At 35.6% G+C, this 20,137-nt stretch overlaps 1 protein-coding gene across 1 annotated transcript in view; it reads right to left on the bottom strand.

The window, feature by feature from the left end:
• SMCHD1 (structural maintenance of chromosomes flexible hinge domain containing 1) overlaps positions 1-20,137 on the bottom strand; it is an 89,142-nt gene that overhangs the window by 18,036 nt on the left and 50,969 nt on the right. Inside the window, exons 24-34 of the mRNA XM_059815630.1 lie at positions 19,231-19,365; positions 18,132-18,359; positions 17,270-17,418; positions 15,254-15,342; positions 13,953-14,071; positions 13,067-13,234; positions 11,723-11,848; positions 8,109-8,188; positions 6,424-6,581; positions 2,962-3,077; positions 2,467-2,528 (exon numbers count right to left, since the gene is read on the bottom strand). Of these exons, the coding sequence (XP_059671613.1) occupies positions 2,467-2,528; positions 2,962-3,077; positions 6,424-6,581; positions 8,109-8,188; positions 11,723-11,848; positions 13,067-13,234; positions 13,953-14,071; positions 15,254-15,342; positions 17,270-17,418; positions 18,132-18,359; positions 19,231-19,365 (1,430 nt within the window). The remainder of the gene's footprint in view (positions 1-2,466; positions 2,529-2,961; positions 3,078-6,423; positions 6,582-8,108; positions 8,189-11,722; positions 11,849-13,066; positions 13,235-13,952; positions 14,072-15,253; positions 15,343-17,269; positions 17,419-18,131; positions 18,360-19,230; positions 19,366-20,137) is intronic.

Below are 20,137 nucleotides of genomic sequence, written 5' to 3'. Positions count from 1 at the left end.
GCAAGGAGGGCCACACAGCATCCAGAACACTGCTGCAGCATTTAACAAGGGATAGCAGTGACATACAAATGCTTAGAAACTTTTGAGGAGATGCAAACAGTCTCTAATCAAGATTCAGACATTCCTCTGAGAGGATGACTTGTGGAACTCTTGAATTGATTAACGAGATTTTTGTTTTCAACGTACAGCATTTCATCTGTTTTGTTAATAATATTAAGCAACTTATTTCCTCTTATTTTGTTTGGGAAGGACTAAGATGCAAGATTCCCCTGAAATGCTTAATTTCCAAAAAACAAGATCCCAAAGCTTTACCTATTTCTAGAACAGGGTATGACTTTTTTATATTTCATATAGAGTAGGAACAACTCTACCTTCTTATCTGCATTTTATCTAGGTTAAGGTGTAAAGTAACATCTGCCTTGTCAGGATGCATTAAAAAACTGAGTTGTAAATAATCTGCTAAGGATCTCACGGCTGAACACCATCTAACCAGACATATGCTTTAGAAAGAAGAAATTGCACAATTGTTATGAAAGTTGTAGGACTGTGTAATAGCATCCATGTTACTAATTGGCATTCAATAGATGAAAACCATCTGTCACCCTGCCAAGGACAAGAAAACTTGAAAGAAACCAGGCAGTAGGCAGTTATGCCACAGACACTGGCAGCAATGAGTAATACCTGCTTTCCTACAAGGGCTGCTAATGGGTAGTCTCTACCTACTGTCTGTTCTTTCAAATTTTTAATAAGGTTGGGAGTTTGAATTCTGGACATTTGTGGACAACTAGTAAACTACAGGTACTAATGTCAAGATTTTCATAATTCCATATTCAACTCTATATAGGTTAGTTTATATCACACTGACCACTGCAGTACTTTTCACAGGAGAACATTTATTAGCATGACTACACACTGGCACATTCATTCTAGTTTTCTTTTTCTGGAGGTACAAATACATGATGCAGAGTGCCTTGTTTTGATAATGTTTTAGGGAGTTTTTAATCTTTTACCTACACCTACAACTAAGAATTTCTCAGAATGACCAAGGTCACAGAAATGCAACTCATACTTGGTGCAAGTCTGCAGTAGTACTTGGTTTCTGGAGGAGTTCTTTCTATAACCTTGGATTAGCCATGCAGAAAGCTCTGCTCTGTTAAAAGCAAAACTGCACCCTTATTTGGGAGCTTCCTTGTGCTATAGTTGCCAAACTTGGCCTTAGAAGGCTTTGGAACCTCGAGTGCCTTGAATGTAAAGACAGATCTTGGTAATGATACAAAAAGCCATGCTTAAATAACTTTCTGAATTAGTTGTAATCTCTTAAATGAAAAAGCCTTCATACACAAACATGTTATGTTGCTGTACACCATGTGAGAAACTAAAAAGACTGAACAAACAAAGGTCATATTAACTGCCTTCCCAGATGGGATAGTTTCTTGGCTGGATATGACAGTGAATTACAGATGGATTTGCATTGCTTATCAAGCTGGGTCAGAACCCTAGATTGTAGCCTCAGCTAACTTGCTCCCCAGGAAAAAAAAGTGTTGAAGACTTAATGCTACATCAAGGTCTTGAAAGCACATAGATTCCCAAGGATTACAAATTGGATTCCTGGCTTCCTGAACTCTATCATGCGCCTCAAAAGGGAGGACAGCCACAGCTAAGAGGCAAGTTAGGAAACTTCCTATCACCTCTCAAAGTGCTGCCACTGAGAGGCTCCTGGAATCTTGACATAGTTGAGCTGCAGCAGCCTCTGTCCCTCTGATGCAGGAACCAGGATCAGCTGTGCAACAGTGGTATCTGCAGCATTAAGGTGATCCTAAAGTCTGCTTTCTAAAAGCAGAAAGTCTGCTCCTCGGAGCGAAGAGCTTGAATCAACAGCCAGTACCACAATTATTTAACTGATCCCATAGCATGCCTGCCAGGAATAGATGTAGAAAGGACGTGGCAGTCAGGCACCAGCTTATGATGAACTCCCGTTCTGCTGGCACCATCACTGAATAAGTAACCCAAGGAAAGACCACCAAACTGGCAGGGTCAAGGTCATGGTTCAGGATTAACACACAGCCACAGAAAGTATTAAATCAGAGTAAGTCCACTTTGTCCAGCCTGCAATTCTACAGCAGCTGAATGTAACATTGAAAAGAATTAAGGAATGTTACTAGGCAAGTGGCAAGCAGATGACGTAGTCCCTTCACTGCTAGCATTTCCCATCACGTATTCCAAGATATTATCTTAGACTCCTTTCTTCTACTCTCAGATTAAACAAATGTCAAATGTATCTAGGGAAGAATTGAATCCTCATGTTCATTGCAGCTTGCTAATATTTTTTACTATTTCGTAGCACTGTATCATACTAATTCTATAACAGATTGTTATTAACAAAACCTAAACATCTTGTTTCTATTTCAAACTACTCATGCAATTTACAGTACAAAATACATAATTATAAAATAAATGCTGCTATACCTGAAATAAAAGAAGCCATCTTCCTTATCATCCTTCACTTTACTACAGCTAAATGTTGTAACCTGAAAAGAAAGATGCAAAAAATTTAATGCAATATACTGAAAGTTAAAGTACTTTAATTGTGATATGCTATCAAGTCTTAATGATTTGCAGTACTAATAGCATACAGAAATTCAATGAGAACACCTATAATTTAGACGCTAGCTTCATATTCTTAATTCTGGGAGTATTTTCTTTGCAAAATTCAGGGTGACAACTCTCTCCCTATTAGCTTCTGCAGAGCAGTAGCATTTTTGTCCTTACTATAGCCTTGACATTTGAACAGTCTGACAACTTGTAACAGGACACATATCGACAAACAAGTATGGCTGATATGTAATATTTGTTACTGAAAATCTAGAACAGGATATTGATCCAAATTAAATGAAGGAAAGTTTCTACTGCAAATATGTTTGTCCTGTGCCAGCATTTTGATAACACATTTTGATGACTTACATCAATTGGTATCCTAGTTCCGCTGCTCTGTGCTTCCCACATTTTCATAGAAATCCGTGCTGGATTAATATTTTTAATAATCTTGTCATCTTCAGAAAGAACACTAACCATAAAATCTGTAGAATGAAAGACAACGTTTTTTTCAAGATTATTTTTATGCAGAATTAAGAAGATCAAACTCCATGAACTTCTGTGTCTCCTTCATACCTAGAGGAAAAACACACAAAACCTGCATTCCAAACAGAACCCAAACAACAAAAAATTTAAAACCAGATATGGAAAACCTTCTCTCCCCAGCCCTGTAATCAGACCAGGTAACAATCTTTAGAAGAAAACTCCACTTTAAACCTACTTTATCCAATGACTGCTTAAAAAACCCCCTCAGATTTCAAGTCTGCCTTTCCCAGATTATCATTCTTATCAAAATAGCAAGCCAGGCTTCTTGCTCTCAGGAAAGAACAATCATTAGCTAGTTAAGTAGTTGATTCCTTCCATGAAGGACAGGAAATCTAGATCTCTCTCTTCCTTCACAAGTGCTTTAGCCATTGAACTATTGGATAGAAAGGCGCAGTAGTTGGAAAGAAACCATACCAACACCACTACCATCTTCCCCATCTATTAGCAACACTGTAATAAAAAGGAGGACTCGAGCTATGAATCTGAAGCCGAGTTTCGATGCTTCTTACAGACTAATATCACATACTTAAATCTGTTAGGATATAGGGACACGTTTCACTCCTCCATTTGCTGTTGACTGATCCTGCAGTCAAAATACTTGCCATTTTATAACCCAATCTGAAAAATTTAGCTTTTCCTATGTATTCCATAGAAAGTTTAGTGGTCTGAAGGAAATGGAATCCAAACTAGAATAAAGCTACCCTTCTTCTAGTTGAAAACGTGAACTAAGCAGTTTGACACTGTGGTTACAGGTGGACTTCAAGCAGGTAATTGAAGCTGTAGTGCTCACACAGGACTGAATTTTGCATTTTAAGGAAGGACTGTGCTTTGATGTGTATGAAGAATTCAGACATGACTTCCTCCAAGATTACAATGCCTGCCCTCAGGTGCACCTGAGTTCACCAGTAAATCCAATAACAGGGTGTTAATTAAATATGAAGCTGTTAATATCTCCTGAAGAAGCTGTTTAATTCTCTTCCTCTCTCAAAATCTGGTTGATTTATACTACTCACTACATTTGAAAAAGGTCTGTTTGGCAGGGGGGCTGGAGCTAGATGATCTTTAAAGGTCCCTTCCAACCCAAACCACTCTGTGATTCTATAGTATGCTTCCTCTAGGCAAAACTAAAATACCTTGTGAATTTAGTCAATTTCTTAACACTGTATGGAGTATTTTAAAGAACAAAACCTCTTTCCATAAAAAAGTTAGCTCATCAAGTTATGACAGTATAATTATTATCTTTTTGGAAAAGAAACAAGCCCCCACGCCATAGACCTCGTATTTGTGGAAGATATTCTCCTTCTCAACTCCTAATACTACAAATAAATCCTTTTTGTTCTAAATTTTGAATAGATGTTGCAGGTATTTCATACAGGTTTGGGATACAACAAATGGATTTGTACAAAGCAGATTTTCTGATTTTTTTTGTCACCTTTAAGAGATGTTTGTCATCTGGGAATCTAGAAGAATTTACAAAGGAGTACAGAGAATAGGTGGGAAAAATTCATATGCTTGCGCTGAAATCACCCTGTGAAACAGCAACGGAATTGAAAATACTCCTTAGATAGACAATTTTTTTGGTTTTAATTCCACCTAAAGGCAAAGGGAAGACTGAAGTATAGGAAGAATGGTGTCCTGTAACAGCTTACTTTAAGAGCCTTTGGTTAAGGAGCTTGCCAAAAGCTTTCCAAGAAACCAAGTACTCTGTATCAGCAGGATCACTCATATTCACACAGTTGTCAACTCCTTCAAACACATTTGCAAGGCACCACTTTACTGTACAAAAGTCATGTCGTTCCTAACCTGCTCCCATTTCTACATTTACCCATGTACTGACTTAATTATATTCTTTATATTCCTTCCAACAACTGCCCAGTACTGAAAAAGTATCTTCTGATCAAAAGTTTCCCCGACCTCTCCTGAAACTTTTTGAAAACTGCATCAGATTTGCCACCTTAATTTATTGCTTTCAAACAAAGGCTAAATTAAATAGGATTAGCATATCAGAGTTAGTAACTTAGCGATTTAATGCCTAAGTTAATTTATAATTCTTAACTGAATACCATTCAGTATAGGAAAATTGTTACCATTTACTTCATCAAATAGGTCTAAAAGTCATCTACTGAAGATTCAAATGTGATTTTTGGAATTTTTTTTAAAAAAACAAAGATGGGATCAAAAATTTAGTTTGGAAGCTGCCTTACTCTCCTTCACAGGTACTGACAAAATATAGCAGGCTTCCCAAGCCTCAAATGTTTTTTGTTTTTTAATTTCAAAAAATTGTTACTGAAGTCTTTTTTTGCCTTCCTTAATATGGTATTATATTTAAAGTGACAGAATCAACTTGCTTTCTATTTAGCTTATTTAGACAGGACTTCAGCTTTCTGAAGAATATTTTTGTAGCATGGTTTCATAGTGCAAATCGCGTTATTGCAAATTAAAGAGGAAAATTTTCTGGAAGAAGGGCTAGTAAATTTGTATACTTCACCCGCAAATTCAAGAACCATATCTCTCGTGGTTATCATAAAGACTTTTATTTCCTGAATTAATGGAATTATTTAGTATAGGTCTCTTATTCATGCCAAAGTTTCCTTATAGCAAAAAGCAGAGGTTTCAAATTCTGTTTTGCTTTTAGCAAAAGGTGTTTCCTCATGATCACAACTTACTCTTCTTTATCTGTTTTCCTTACTGTGAATACTGCTGGAATATAAAACATAAGACAGGTTTTTTCCCCTTATGACTCAGCAGCCTTAGTTAGAATGTCATCCTTGTGTGAGAGAATACAGCAAGAGAGAAGAATATTTTGTACTGTCCCTGGCATAACTCAGGTTACATCACTTTTTGGTTCCTCTTGGCTAACAGTTAGCCTATAATTTCATAGCTACCTCCTTTGTTACTATTTCACAGAAAATAAGGGAGGGAAATGAGGGAAAACATGCATGAACTAGATCAGATAATCTTTTGGGAAGACCAAAAACTGAAATATGGTATTTCACTAAGGACAGAGAAGAGATTCTGTAGTTCTACCATTTATAGACAGATAAAGCCAATAATTCGGAAAAAATAAATAAGAGGTCTTTTGAAATGCTTTCCAAAGAGGATGTACATATCTTTTCTCTCCAAGTGTTACAGAGGCATCTTAGATAGGGCTGTTACAAAGAACTAAGACAAAAAAGACAATTAAAAAAAGTAAGAAAATACACCAGGAGAATCATCAAAATAGGTTTTCATAGGTTTACAAAGCTCTTGAGTAATCGGTTTCCACCAAAGAATCCTTATACTTACCAGGGAAGGTACCTCCTGCTGGAAAAGAAGCATTTTTGTCATATTTAACATTCAAGCAGACAGGTTTCTCGGGATCAGGCAGGACATTTAATGTGATTACAGGACAATCTAATGTGGTCTTGTTGTAGGAGGCTTTAAGCTGTAAAGTGTGCTCTCCCCTGAAATATACAGAAATCATGAAAACTGCTATAAAATATCTCTTCTGAAAAGACAATTTTCAACAGACTTCAAGTCTGAATTATGTACATGAAAGCATGATAAAATTTTAAAGTAATCAGTAGTAAAAAGAAGAAAAAAATGGAAGTGTTAATGCAAAGTTAGACAAGTAAAATCATAAGTTTAAGATATTCTTAAGATATTAGCTTATTAAATTTAATTTTGCTTTAATATTCATTAGCTTGATCATGTTTCATTGCCTGTCTGTAAGACACTAGCAACTACAGCTTTGCTTGAAGTTGCAGAAGACAGTAAGGTGGAAAGCAAGCACAGCTAATAAAAATGCTGTCTGAGGAGCATTCTGCTTTGACCATTTCCAATGAGTGAATCTGTGTACAACTCACATGTAGGGAAGTGCACTGCAAGTATATAATGACTTAATTCCTGTAGGATAACTAATTTTTTTCACAGTATTAAAAACTTAAATTTCAGGTTTTTAAACAGAACTGTGAATACAATATTTAACTGCATAAAGGCTGTACTCCCCAGCCAGTTTTGATTATGCTATAAAAAGCAGGATGTTACCACAGAGCACACGTGTTTCTAACCTCCAGTAATAAATTGATAACTAATAATCATCATCCTTCTACCAAGATGCAGGCATTATAAATACACTGAGCATCATCAATAGCATTTTAAATAGATTTTCTTCCAAATCCAAAATACTATTATGGGTCAAATCCTGCAGATATGAATGCAAAAATAGTAACTACCATGAAATACTTACAAGTTTGAGAACAAGCACTTATTGCTAGTTTCTAAGCTACCTAAAGCCAAACTAGTCTTGCAAGGACAGCTCAGCAATACAGGGAGTGGGTAGCAGAACTGTGAACATGAGGAGGATACAGAAATAATGAATTTGAAAAGTCAGATGGGACATGTGAGTGTAAGGGGAGCCAGGGTGACTGACATGAAGAAGCAGGAGCCACAGGACAGACATCTGCAGGAAATGAGATTTCATTAGTTCTACTGCAAGTAAGAAAAAAATAAATATTTAAAATTCTTTTGAATACTTCACCTAATCCTTTAAAACAACGGCTAGCACCCAGAGGAAGTGGGGTTTCAACACTCCTAAAATGTGTTCCTACTTCGAAAGCATAGCGTCTGGATCCAGTCACCCAAAGGCTGTACATGTCAAACATTTTAAGTGGTTTATGACACCATCTGCACTAGGTACAGGTTGACAATTATAAGCTGTGTTTTACCATGGCCAGAAAATCCAGGATTCAGAAAACTAGAGCAGCAGCTTCTCAGAAGACCAAAAGAAGCAGATATTGAATTTTATTTAGTTAAGCACTTAATTTCTTAAAGCTTACTATCTGGCCTTCCACCGGCATACAAATAATAAATGTTTGACCTTAGCTCTAGATTAATTCTTGGTAGGTACTTTATGAAATGCGCAGCTTAAATACATCTAGCAAGCGACATTTCAGAATTCAATTTTTTCCCATATAGTTTTCATTACTTACCTAGGTGCATGAATACTAATAACTCCCAGGTTAGCCCTACCATTTTCATCTGTTTTATGTTGCTGGTTTGAAGGAACAATCTGTCAAAAAAAATATTTTTTATTCTTTCAATGACACAGAAGGAGTATCAAGTCTTAGAATAAAATGTATATCTCATTTGCCTGCATACTGTCTTTCTATTTGAGCAATAGCTTCTTTGTATTTTTGCACTCTAAATTAGGGAAAGATACACTGTTATGAATATAATATTAAGAGGTTTCTGAATTTTCTCTGCCAGTTTTTGAAGACAATCACTTTATCTGAACTGGGATATTTTTGTTAATATGTTCAAATATTTTGTTAATGTTATTTTTTAATTGCTACTAATGCTATTATGTCATCCATACCACACTGAGTATATTTTCAGATTCTAAAACCTTCTACAAACTATTTATTCCCCTTTTACAGTGTTTCTCCAGTCTGCACAGAGATTCCCAGGTAGCAAAAATTAAAGAATAATACAACTGGAGTAACAATAACTAGAACATCTGCGTCTCTCTTCCCTTTCTCCCATTCTAGTCCCACCAAAAATGTAAGCCTCCTAGACAACCTAGAGAAAAGTGTTACGACAAGTGATGAAGTACACTACCTTATTTATCAAAACTTAACAACAAACAAGAACGAATCTCTATACTGTAAAAAACAGCATTTAATCAAATGCTAATAATGATAGATAACTTCTTGTCAGTGTTGTTTTATGGTAGTAACACAAATGCCTTACACATCTCCTATTTACCTCGTACATTAATTAGGTCTGATTCTAAGTCCTTTGACGCCAATGGAAAATCTACTATTGACTGAATGGGATTCCCGCTGAATTTGATTGTTAGAAAATAACTCCCCTTTAACTCACTGGTGTTCTTCAAGGTGTGTTTTCTATGTGCACCCTGTCTTTGCTGCACTTACTTCCCTGGCACTCAAAGTGAAATCTTACGATTGGCAGTACCAGTAAGTCATACTTGCCTTTACACATTAAATGGCAGAGAAGCTATCACTTCATTTTCCTCAACTACAACTTATTGAAACTATGGACTCCAGTGTAGCAGAGAGAAAATGCTTATCCTCTCACAGAAACAGATGTGAATCTTAAAGAATAATAATACACCCTTAAAGTAAGCAGAAGGTATTTCTTCTAAAAATTTGTGTGCATGTTGCCTTAGCCTTAGCTAAGAAATACCTTGTCAGTATATCAAAAGTACCTGATAGTAGCTTTAAAGTTTGGAGGACAGCAAAGGAAGTCAGGGGTACATTCTGAGTTCTTCTGTAATGAATTCCTCTCTAATGAGGGAAATCAACTTTTTCATTTATGATACAATGCAACAATGCGGTGCAAATGTTTGTCATTATCTGAATAGTGTTTGGCATTAAATTGCTTTCCGTTTGCTATTTCAGCACAAATTTCAGAAGACTAAGTGACAAGTGTCCACTTACACAAAACCAAAGTTTTTTGAATACTTGAAGTGGGCAATCTTCTTCCAAAATTACTTTATTTCCCAAATCTCACGCCAGTAAGTTAAAAGAATGAAACTACTTTAGGAAAAAAAATTGTGAAAGTTGATTCATAATGGATCAGCTATGGAAGCATGAATTTATTCTACCATGTCACTATAGAAAGGCAATGGCAAAAAATGTGTGCTTAATGGTTCAAATGGAAGGCAGCATTGTAAAGATATACTAAGAAATACTAAGAAAATTGCCAGACATTTCATAAACTCTTGAAGAGTATATTCAACTCAACAAAATCAGTCCGTATTTGAAATTACTGTACAATACAGAATGGAAAGTTTTGATTTTTACAGAAACCAATGCTTTGTGCATTTCCAGTACTGAGTTGCACATAAGAGTTCAGAGTATTTCTGTTCAGCCATACTCATTTAGTTTTGGACCTGTAAGATACAGAATGGAATACAGGAAATGCATGCTGCAACTGCAGAATATCAAGCTTAGAAGGCCTAGAAGACGGGATGTGAAATATAGACAGACAGCTTATCTGAGAATTTCAGTTCCCAGAAACTTCTCATTTCCTTTGGGAGACTGTGCATACAACCTATTTGAAATGCCAAGGCAAGACAGTTCTCCAAAGAGGTTCTCCTAGATACTCATGAATACTGACCCGATGTCTGTTCAGCAAATATGCAATTGATTGCTCTGCTAATATATGAAAGTAACTCTTAAAAATTATACCAGTGTTAAGCTCTGGGAGAGCGCACTGTAATAAAAACATTGTAACAATGAACCACCTTGGCTTTCACAACACTTTCTCCTGGACACATCCCACTTGGATAGAGAGCATGCAGACTTTCTAAGACATGCTGTTGGTCCTCCCCAGAGGAAGGCATAGTATCTGAAAAGACAGAGCATGCCACCACAACAGATCAGGCAGCGCAACCACAGAGTGTTACTGGCAAGGTTATACGTTCTCTCAAGAACAACATAACTAGAAGCCCCGAGGAGCTGCAGCTGCCATCATAAAGACAGTAGTTGGGGCAAATAAAAAAATAATAATCCCAAACTATGAGGAAGGCTTCTATTGCAAGAGACTGAAAAGAGCCAGAAGAAAAGTGTTCAAGATACAAAGAAATTTCCTTAAAAAAAAAAAAAAATTACAATAAAAATAAGTAATAGTAGCAGAGTTAAACTGGGGGAAAGGTGAGGCTGTGGAACAGTTCTTGAGGGGTGAGCAAAAGAAAGTTCTTGGCTACTGTGTGTTCTGAGAGAACGGAGGGACCCAAATGCATGGCAAGCAGGAACAAAAAGGGAACAAGACCAGCCCTGCATGAAAAAGTGTCATGTCCAGAGGTGGATGAATACATCCTGTATTAATAACGTACACATTCAATGTAACAGTCTCTGCACCGACACTTAGGAATGTTTGACAGTCTGACTTTTCTTTTTTTCCAATAACAACAACCAAAATTTTCATGAATGGAGTATCCCGCCAAACTCCTTTCTTCATACAGGCCAACGTGCGGACCATCTGACGCTCATACCTCACTCATGGAAAGGACAGTAACCACTTAAATTTGGGTTAGATTTGCATCCTAATTGTTTTAATTTGGTTTATACCACCAATGCTTTTCACAGGGATAATCAAACAGGCAGCAAACCTGCTGACTAGCTTTACATACAGACCATAAGTCATACATTCAGGAACCACAATCAAAGAACCACCAGATAAAAATTATTTGGTTGACAGTTTGGACCATATCGTAATTATTATCATGCAGTAAATTACCTCAGATAAAGTGGGGGATGAGGTGGGGTGGTGTGCATGCAGAATTTGGAAAAAGGTTCAGTAGAAGATCTAGACTGTACACTAATTACATTTGGACACTGTACTATAGGAATTTTGTTATATTTGTGATTGTTATAATGAAAGGGTGCTGAACAGTCTGTCCTGGGAAGTATTCACATTACTCGTTGACACTACTATTATATGAGATTAATTATTCTTTTGTGCCCTTATAATATTTCATTCACTTTTCAAAAAATGTCTTGAAAATTAAGAAGATAATGTAGACATGACAACAAAAATTTGTGTTAAACAAAGTTCACATAATAAGGCCTATGCTTACCTTTAAGTTGTTACCCTTTGTAAGGCTGATTTTGACATTAGGTTCAGGAGATGGATTTCCCCATTGATCACACAGCTGAACAATAAGGGGCTTCTGCAACTCTCTACCATTAATCACTGCAACAGGCTGGAAGAGATACAAATGCATTACACTATTCTGCTCTAGGTATATCAAGACATTCATGGCAGGTCAGGAATCCCCAGAGCAATAGTGCTTGCCTTTTCCATGCTATTTGTCTCCCATAACAGCTAGACCATGACAGAATTGTAAAACTCGAGGAAGGTATTTCTAGAGTTTTCCCATTTATATTCTCTTGTCATTATAAAATGCATTACTTGAATTGCATGTGTTACTTGCGTTGATGTGACTAAAAGGACATGCTTCTGAAGAGGTTTATCAGTTTCCTTGTTGCAGAAAGAGCAAATGGCCGAAAACTTTTATCTTCTGATATACCTTGACAACTTTCTAGTGAGTAAAAATAGTTACGATACTTCCTGAACCTTTTGTTTAACTTTTTTCTTCAATAACTTCCTTCTCCATTTTCCCAACACGCCAATCTTTATTCCTGTTCTCCACTCAGAGATCCAATTTTCTTCTACCTGCTTCCACCCTCCTATTTTGCTTTCTGCTGCAACTTCAGCACCATCATTTGAATAGCCAAAGTAAAAAACAAAACAACCCAGCAAATAAATGAACGGTACCAAAAATATCCATCCTTTTCATTTAAGTACTCTACTCCCTTCCCCACTTTCTGACTGTAAACACTTGTAAATTAAGTAAATTTGGGACTGCCTTTGTACACCCTAAACATCAGAAAAACCCAGTTACAGACAAAGGAGAGATGAGCTGCCAACTATTACTGCCATTAAGGACAGTATCTCTGGCAAACAGCAGTGGAAGATGGGTGTTAGGATCCAGCCCACAGTAAAATTGCTGCACCAAAGAAAAGAAAAATACATCATCTGTAGAAGGGACAGAATAAACAGTTTAAGAGATATTAAGGAATACAGTGTTGTAAACCCACACATATGAGTCAGATTACTCCAAAATCAGATTACTTTAAAAAAACTAATGTAGTTAGCTATTGTATGAACAATGCTTCACATCTACGGTCCCATTTAAAATGTTAGACTGAAAAATACTTAATTTTGCTTGTGTTATGTTGTCCTGTATAGAATAAAAAAGTCTCTAGAGCCACCATATTGTGACAATTTTTAGAAGTACCAATACTAAGAAACCAGCGTTTTCGGCTTTGCATCCTGTGTTCCAAAAAGCTCAGGAGATAAGAGACTTGCTGACTAGTGACCCCATTGGTTTTTTCCAAACAAAAACTGTTCAACTTACCTTTTCTAACTCAGGCCAATCCACAAACTGCAATTTAGCAGGGGATCCTGCAGTTAAATTTACTCTGAGAAAGTCAGAAAATTCACGCCAAGCGAAGCACAGTTCTTTGCTTCCAAGTAAACAAGGTTTAAACCGAATACCTTTGACTCTCATTGTTAAAGTACTTTCCTATTGAGAAATAAAAAGAAGATCTTACCAAGAACAAGTAAAGGGAAGTATAATTTATTAATTTTTTTCAATATGGTATTTTAATATTTATGCCTGTTAGACACTAGTTGCTGTTTTTACTGTGAGGCAGTGGACTAAAAATGAAACGACAAGTTCTATTCCTTTTGCTAAATTTAAATGGACTTCTTGTGTAAGAAGTGATCAATTTCAAACTCAAGCATTTCTCAGGAACTTGTTTTTCAATGTATAAGAGTTACATACAACTTAGTTATATCCAACATTTTAAAAGGTATAGAATGCATTTTAAATTCAACTGTAGCAGACAATATCATTAGTCCGTTCTACAAGGTTTTTCAAAACATCATAAAATCAACTGTATCACCATAAACAAACACAGAAGAAAAGACTAAAAACAAGTTAGAAGTAAAGATAAAGAACAATGGACTAGAAACAAAGCAAACATGACTCAAGCATGAGGTGAACTGTCCCCATATTGTATAGCTGCAGCAGTGACAAGGTTTTTAACAGACGCTGCTGTATTCCTTAGAACAGGATCGTATGATTTTAATGCTGTAAATCTCTATTTTCTCATAGCTTATGAACTAGTGTTTCATTTGACTACCTTTCCACAGTTTTGGTTCAATTCTGTGTGACAGAATTAAGACAATTGCCACACAAAGGCCATAGAGAAATAAACTATATGACATCTTATAAATACCTGCCAAGTTATTTTCAAATTTGATTTATCAAGTCCGGGCCCAGAAACTCCTAGGGAATTTACACACGCAGATGTCACTGTCTGAACCTGATTTCCATACTGATCTGTAATCATTACATCTGTTAAAAAAGATGATGATGATTAAAATTATTAAGATGATTACCTCAGCAGCTGCTTTAATGAAACATTTTACAATATATGGAATATAAATGTATACAACATACACACAATATAGAAAAAATTCACATGAGTATCACTGAATCACAGAATGGCTGAGGTTGAAAGGGATCTCTGGAGGTCACCCGGTCCAACCCCCCTGCTCAAGCAGGGCCACCTAGAGCTGGCTGCCCAGGACCATGTCTGGACAACTTTTGAGTATCCCCAAGCAGGGAGACTCCACAACCTCCCTGGGCAACCTGTGCCAGTGTTCCGTCACCCTCACAGTGAAAAAGTGTTTCCTGATGTTCAGATGGAACCTCCTGTGTTTCAGGTTGTGCCTACTGCTGCTGGTCCTGTCACTGGGCACCACTGAAAAGAGCCTGGCTCCGTCTTCTTTGCACCATCTCTTCAGGTATTTGTATACATTGATAAGATCACCCTATCTTGTGGGTATCAAAAGGGTATTAAAAAAAAAAATCTATATAGTCATATCACATATTTGTGCTTCCCACTTTTTTTTTGAATAAAAATACTATTTCTTTGCTATAAAGTTAAAAGGAAAAAAAATCTTAAAACTGAAAGCTGTTTTTCAACCTGTTAGTTTGTCCTATGTGCTTTTCTTCCCTCACATACAAGCTTTTAATGTCCCACAATACTGCAAGAATTTTCAATTTCTTACTATGCCATGTAGCAATTGCGTACAGAAACCAAAAGGATAATGAGAAGACTGATCTCTAACATGCCTTCCTCTTAGGTTAAAGTCTTAGCTTAAAGTTAACCTTAAAATGTTTCACTTTGAAGTCCATGCCTTTGAAATAGTCTGAATGCTGTTGTGGCCTGTAAGATTTCAGAATCCAAGAACTACGTAAAAATTTACAAACAATTTGAACTCAGTGTGATGAATGTCCCAATGTACAAACTAAGAAGCAAATTTTATTGGAGAGTAACTCCAGAATTGTAAAAGGGCAATTAGAGAAGTCTGATCATCCTTCTCCATGAATAAGAATGCAAACCTGTTTTTTAATGTTAAAATAGTAGAAGATAATTCACTTTTGATGACATCAGTATACATAACAGGCTAACAAACTGCAAAGAAAAAGAAACGTATCTTACAAGAACTTGAAGAACATGCAGATACTCACCAATTTCACTTTGTAGTTCTTCATCCATCTGCAGTGTGTTTGGTCCTTTTAATTTACATTTAATGTGTTTGGGTTCATCAGGAAGTGGTCTAAGTCAGCACATGAAAATCGACTTATAATCATTATCATGAAGGTAATCACTTGTAACAGCAGGCATGATAAAGCATATGGCAGTTACCCCTGGGATTTTAAATTTTTTTTTATTTTATCCTTGCATGTATTTAGAGGATCAAGCCTCATGTATAACAACTTACATAGTAGCTTTCACCTCAATCTTATCAGGGGGAGCTTATCAGACACTGCTTAGATAACAAACCACAGCAATGTTATGGGATTTTACCTTATCTGTAATAACTTGCCTACCAGTATTTTACCATAGATCAGATCACTAGCCAGATAAAGCGGAATTCAAGTCTGGAGTATTTTAGATCTTGGAAAAAACCCATCCCCAACACATCTAAGCCAAAGTAACATACAACTGTCTATATATTAAAATACTTCTATTACTTTAAAACCAATTCTAATATCAACATTAATCCTGATACAAAGATATCACAGTCTCCCTTGCTACGAAAATATTTGCTGACTTAAGGACCCAATTACAACTAACAGCTTAAAATTTTTAGTGACACAGTTTTTCCTTAAAAGCAAAACAAAACCAGAGCACATTACAAAAATGATGGAGAAGATGAACAACCATAAAAAAAGAAAAATCAGATTTCCATTTCCTGTTTTGCTATGATAAAGCAGAAGTCATCAGCCTAAACTATGCCTAATACTAGTCTCTTAAATACTTTCTAGGGTGCTTTTAAACAATCTCAGCCTTTCCTTCTGTTTACTTGATGAAGGTTAACGTATATTATGTGCTGGCTCCTCAAGTATTTAAGAGTTATCTGACATCTCTAAGTTATTTAAGATTTAAGAGTTATCCAACACAATGTTTTTTACTCCTTTTGAGTGTTCTAAGCTAAAAATTACATTGAAATCTTTAAAAATCCCATTAGAATGGCCTCCAGTTAATTTTTATGACAACTACAATAGAATAACCCCTAAATAGAAGTTTCCTGATCTGAGACTGCTTTTCAATGACAAGCAAAAACGTATTAAAAATATTCAATAAATCAATCCACTGTTCTACTTCCTTTCAAGAAGAGAGTTATCAATTCAGTCTGGCTTTCTGCTCTTCGTAAAAGAAAACAGAAAATACTTAACTGAAAATTTTTCTGTCTCTGACAGTGCTGCATCACGGACAGCTTTTTACAAGCATTACGCTCCCAATATTTTAAAGAATCTTAATGTTTGGTCATATAATTTTTTTTTTCTACTGCAGATCTGTGAAATGTCTAATTGCTGCAAATTTACTGCTGGCATCTGTGTGCTGTGAACTAGTTATTTAATTTTAACCTATTAAGAACACATGAAATACACTAAAGTCATTTAGAATCAGATTCATCTTAACAAACTTTATAAAGATACAGTAAGTAGAGCTAACTGCCTAGACTCACTAAGAGTGATAAACAGGCAATTTTAAAGTTCAATTTACATCCTGTTGCTTTTGACTGAGACACTAGATGCAGGCATCCAGCACTTGGCTAGATAAACACTTATCTTTAGCTTCGAAGTAATAACCTCTGTAAGGGTAACAATTAACTTCACAGTGATATTTCTCTTTGGTAACCAGTGACCTGACTCTTCAGTAAGACTAGTTATCCTATAAGCTAATGTTTACTGGAAGTTTTCAGAGATAGCAATAATCTCCTTCAGTGTATGTGTACTTACAAAAGCGATTATAGGGCTGGATACAAACACATCATGATGGAGTCTTTCACATAGGTAATGTTCTCATCTGTAAACAATTTGCATAAAAACCCCACCCACACCTACATTCCCCTGCTAATTTGCCAACTGCTTTCATTATTTCAGCTTCTGTAGAAAGATTTTTTTTACCTCAAAGTACAGATCTACAATCCTTTGCCAACAACGTAATTCATAAAGAAGTATTTCAAATAAACAAACCTGACTGTGAAGGCACTCTCCAAAGACACGTGGTCATCAAGGTAAGTAATTAGACAGTAACGTACATCTTTTACTGATGTTGGTACTTTTACATCAGGTAATAATCCCTGAATCAACTGTTCTCTGTTAATTTTAGGTGTCCAGTTAACCTAAAATTAAATTTTCTTAAATTAATCAAAAGCTAAATTATTAATGACTAGCTACATAATAGATCTGTGGTCATTCTAAATATGCTAAAGTAATGTACAGGCAATAGTAGCTTTCAATGGAAAGCCTGTGCATTTTCCAACAGTAACCAATGAGATCTTCCCAAATACAGAAAATTACTCTAAAAAACCCCAAACAAAACAAAACATACACTAAGTTTCCCTCATTTTCTTGAGTTAGTAAAGATCTAATTCTGAAAAACCTCACCAAAAAAAGTGTCACATTTGGTGGACCACCTTTGTATTAGGCTCCACATATGTACACTGATGGAGACATCAGATAGGTAAGCAAATCTTCATGAAGAAACGTGCCTATTCAAGGTTCCTAAATGTTTGAAAAACCGCAGATCTGAAGAATAACAACTTTGTTGGCATTATTTTATTGTGTTTAGGAGAACGACTGGAAATTACTAACCTGCTTTTCATAATACTACCCTGAAGCATTATTTAACATTTTATTAAATGTCTTTATCTCATAAAGGACACAATGTTAATAAAATGATTTTTAAAAATTTATTAAGCAGAGAGTGAAGTTCCCATGTTTAATAATACAGTTTTGAGGAATATTATTTCGTAGTCTGATGTCTACGGATTTTAGAGAATCAGCATTGTATCTCTCCCCCATATTATGCTGCTGTTTACTCAAAAGTACTTGCCTTGATTTTTTCTGCCACAGCTGGAGTTATGTGTATCTCCCTTTCTCCTTCATCATACATCTGAAATATAAGGTTGTGCATGACATCGCCAGCAACCCAATTAATTTCATCCTGATGTTTAATTTGAATAGCTTTTTGTCCATCCATACTTAAGACCTGTAGTCTTGCAACATGACTGCTAGGAAGAAGTTTAATAATCTTTTCCACTGGTGGCACATCTTTACAACTCTATATATGGGGAAAAAAAGATATATAATTAAGATGTTTATATACATATATGCATAAATATCACTCCATAATAGCCTATGGCACTACAGTGGATTAGCAGGTGTGACCAGGTGTCCAAACATGAAATCAGTTTGACTTGTCAAAAGTAAATCAAAAGCATATGCCAGACTACTTACAACTTTTAACATAATAGAATTGATGGTAGCTATTTAGAAAACGTTTTCTATTCCAAAAGTACTATGTTATACAATTTACAAAATACTTCTTAAGAGTAATCATAAGTATCCTTTCGTATAGGTTCATCTTGCCATATTAGTATTTGCTTACACATTTTTCAGGGTAAAACACCACAGGTCTTACTTTCTCCAGCAGTGTGGCTTTCCTGACTACCTGATAACTGGGATGTTCAACACCATTTAAACAATTCAAACTTCAAGAGCTTTAAGACTTAAATGCTACAAAAAGCTATTGATTTTTAATCTTTGAAAAAATATATCCTTCTTCACTAAAGTTTTGGGGAACATGTTGCCATACCTATTCTGGCTCTAAATGTTTATGCAATTAAAGCAATTTCTCAGAAGGATCCAAGTAGTAAAAAGGAGAGGAACAATCCCAGAAATATTTCTGAAACACTTCAGAGATTTCAGAAATAAAGAGTAAGAGGTGAAGAAAAAATGGAAAAAATTATTTGCCTTTTTATGATTTCCCAGAGAGGAAAAAGGGCAGCCACCTGATTATCAGGCTTATGGTAGCTAAAACAGTAACTTTTGGGGGTTAAGTTGATTCATAAAAGACTGCAGTACACTAGCAAGACAGTACAGTAAACTGTTTTCAATCTTTTGTTCATCCAAACATCCCAGCCGATACTTACAAGTATTTCAATCCTTGCTTTCAGTATCTGGTCTTTCTTTATATTCTGTACATGTATAACTGGACCAGTTAAAATGTTTGTTCCTGCATTACTGCAGTCCACGGAATACACAGGAAGGTTTGAAGCACCTAAAAACTGTTTAAAATGTAAAATTAAACTTCAGGTTTCTCTTACAGAACTATTAGGATTATTCCAGAAATTATTATTTGTAAAAGTCCAAATACATATAGGATTATTTACAGACAAATTTGATAGATTTCAGTTTTCCAGAAGCCTGCAAGATCAACACCTATATTTTTTTCCCAGGTGATAAGAGATGTGTGGGAGAAAAGAAGAAGTTATAACATGTAAAATTTACTATCTATTCAACTGTTTTGTATTTATACATAAACACTAGTTTCTTTTGCCATTAGGGCAATAAATTCAATTAAGTTGCTAAACAAACCTCCTTTTCATTAATTTTCTAAAAATCACACATTAAACAGAATTTAAATATCAAGTTCAACACATCATCATATTACTGCAGACCCACTATACAGGAAGCAAATGTATGCATATAAAGTATAAATGGAATGCAGAGTATTCTGTGGTGAGAAAAACATTTTTATTTGTTTACCTGTTCTTGCTGGAAGACTGATTTCAGTAGAATTGGAAAAGTCACTTTCTTGAGTTAAAAAAAACTAGGTCCAAAAGGGCAAAAGTTTTTTACTTCTAAAAACCACCATATCACCTGCATTCCCTTCTGAACTTAGATAAGTGCTTATGAAAATAGTCCTATCTAGTATTATTTTTAGGCACTAGAGCTGCATTTTCATCTTTAAACAAATCAAAAGTAAGCTGTATGAAGTTTTTTTCCTTAACAAATTTTAGCACTGTATATGGCAAACATAACCTAAAATACGTTAAA

Source organism: Gavia stellata, chromosome 3 (genome assembly GCF_030936135.1).
Source record: "Gavia stellata isolate bGavSte3 chromosome 3, bGavSte3.hap2, whole genome shotgun sequence".
Taxonomy (NCBI): Eukaryota; Metazoa; Chordata; class Aves; order Gaviiformes; family Gaviidae; genus Gavia; species Gavia stellata.
The sequence above is the reverse complement of the archived record's forward strand: the minus strand, read 5'-3'. Positions and strand labels throughout refer to the sequence as shown.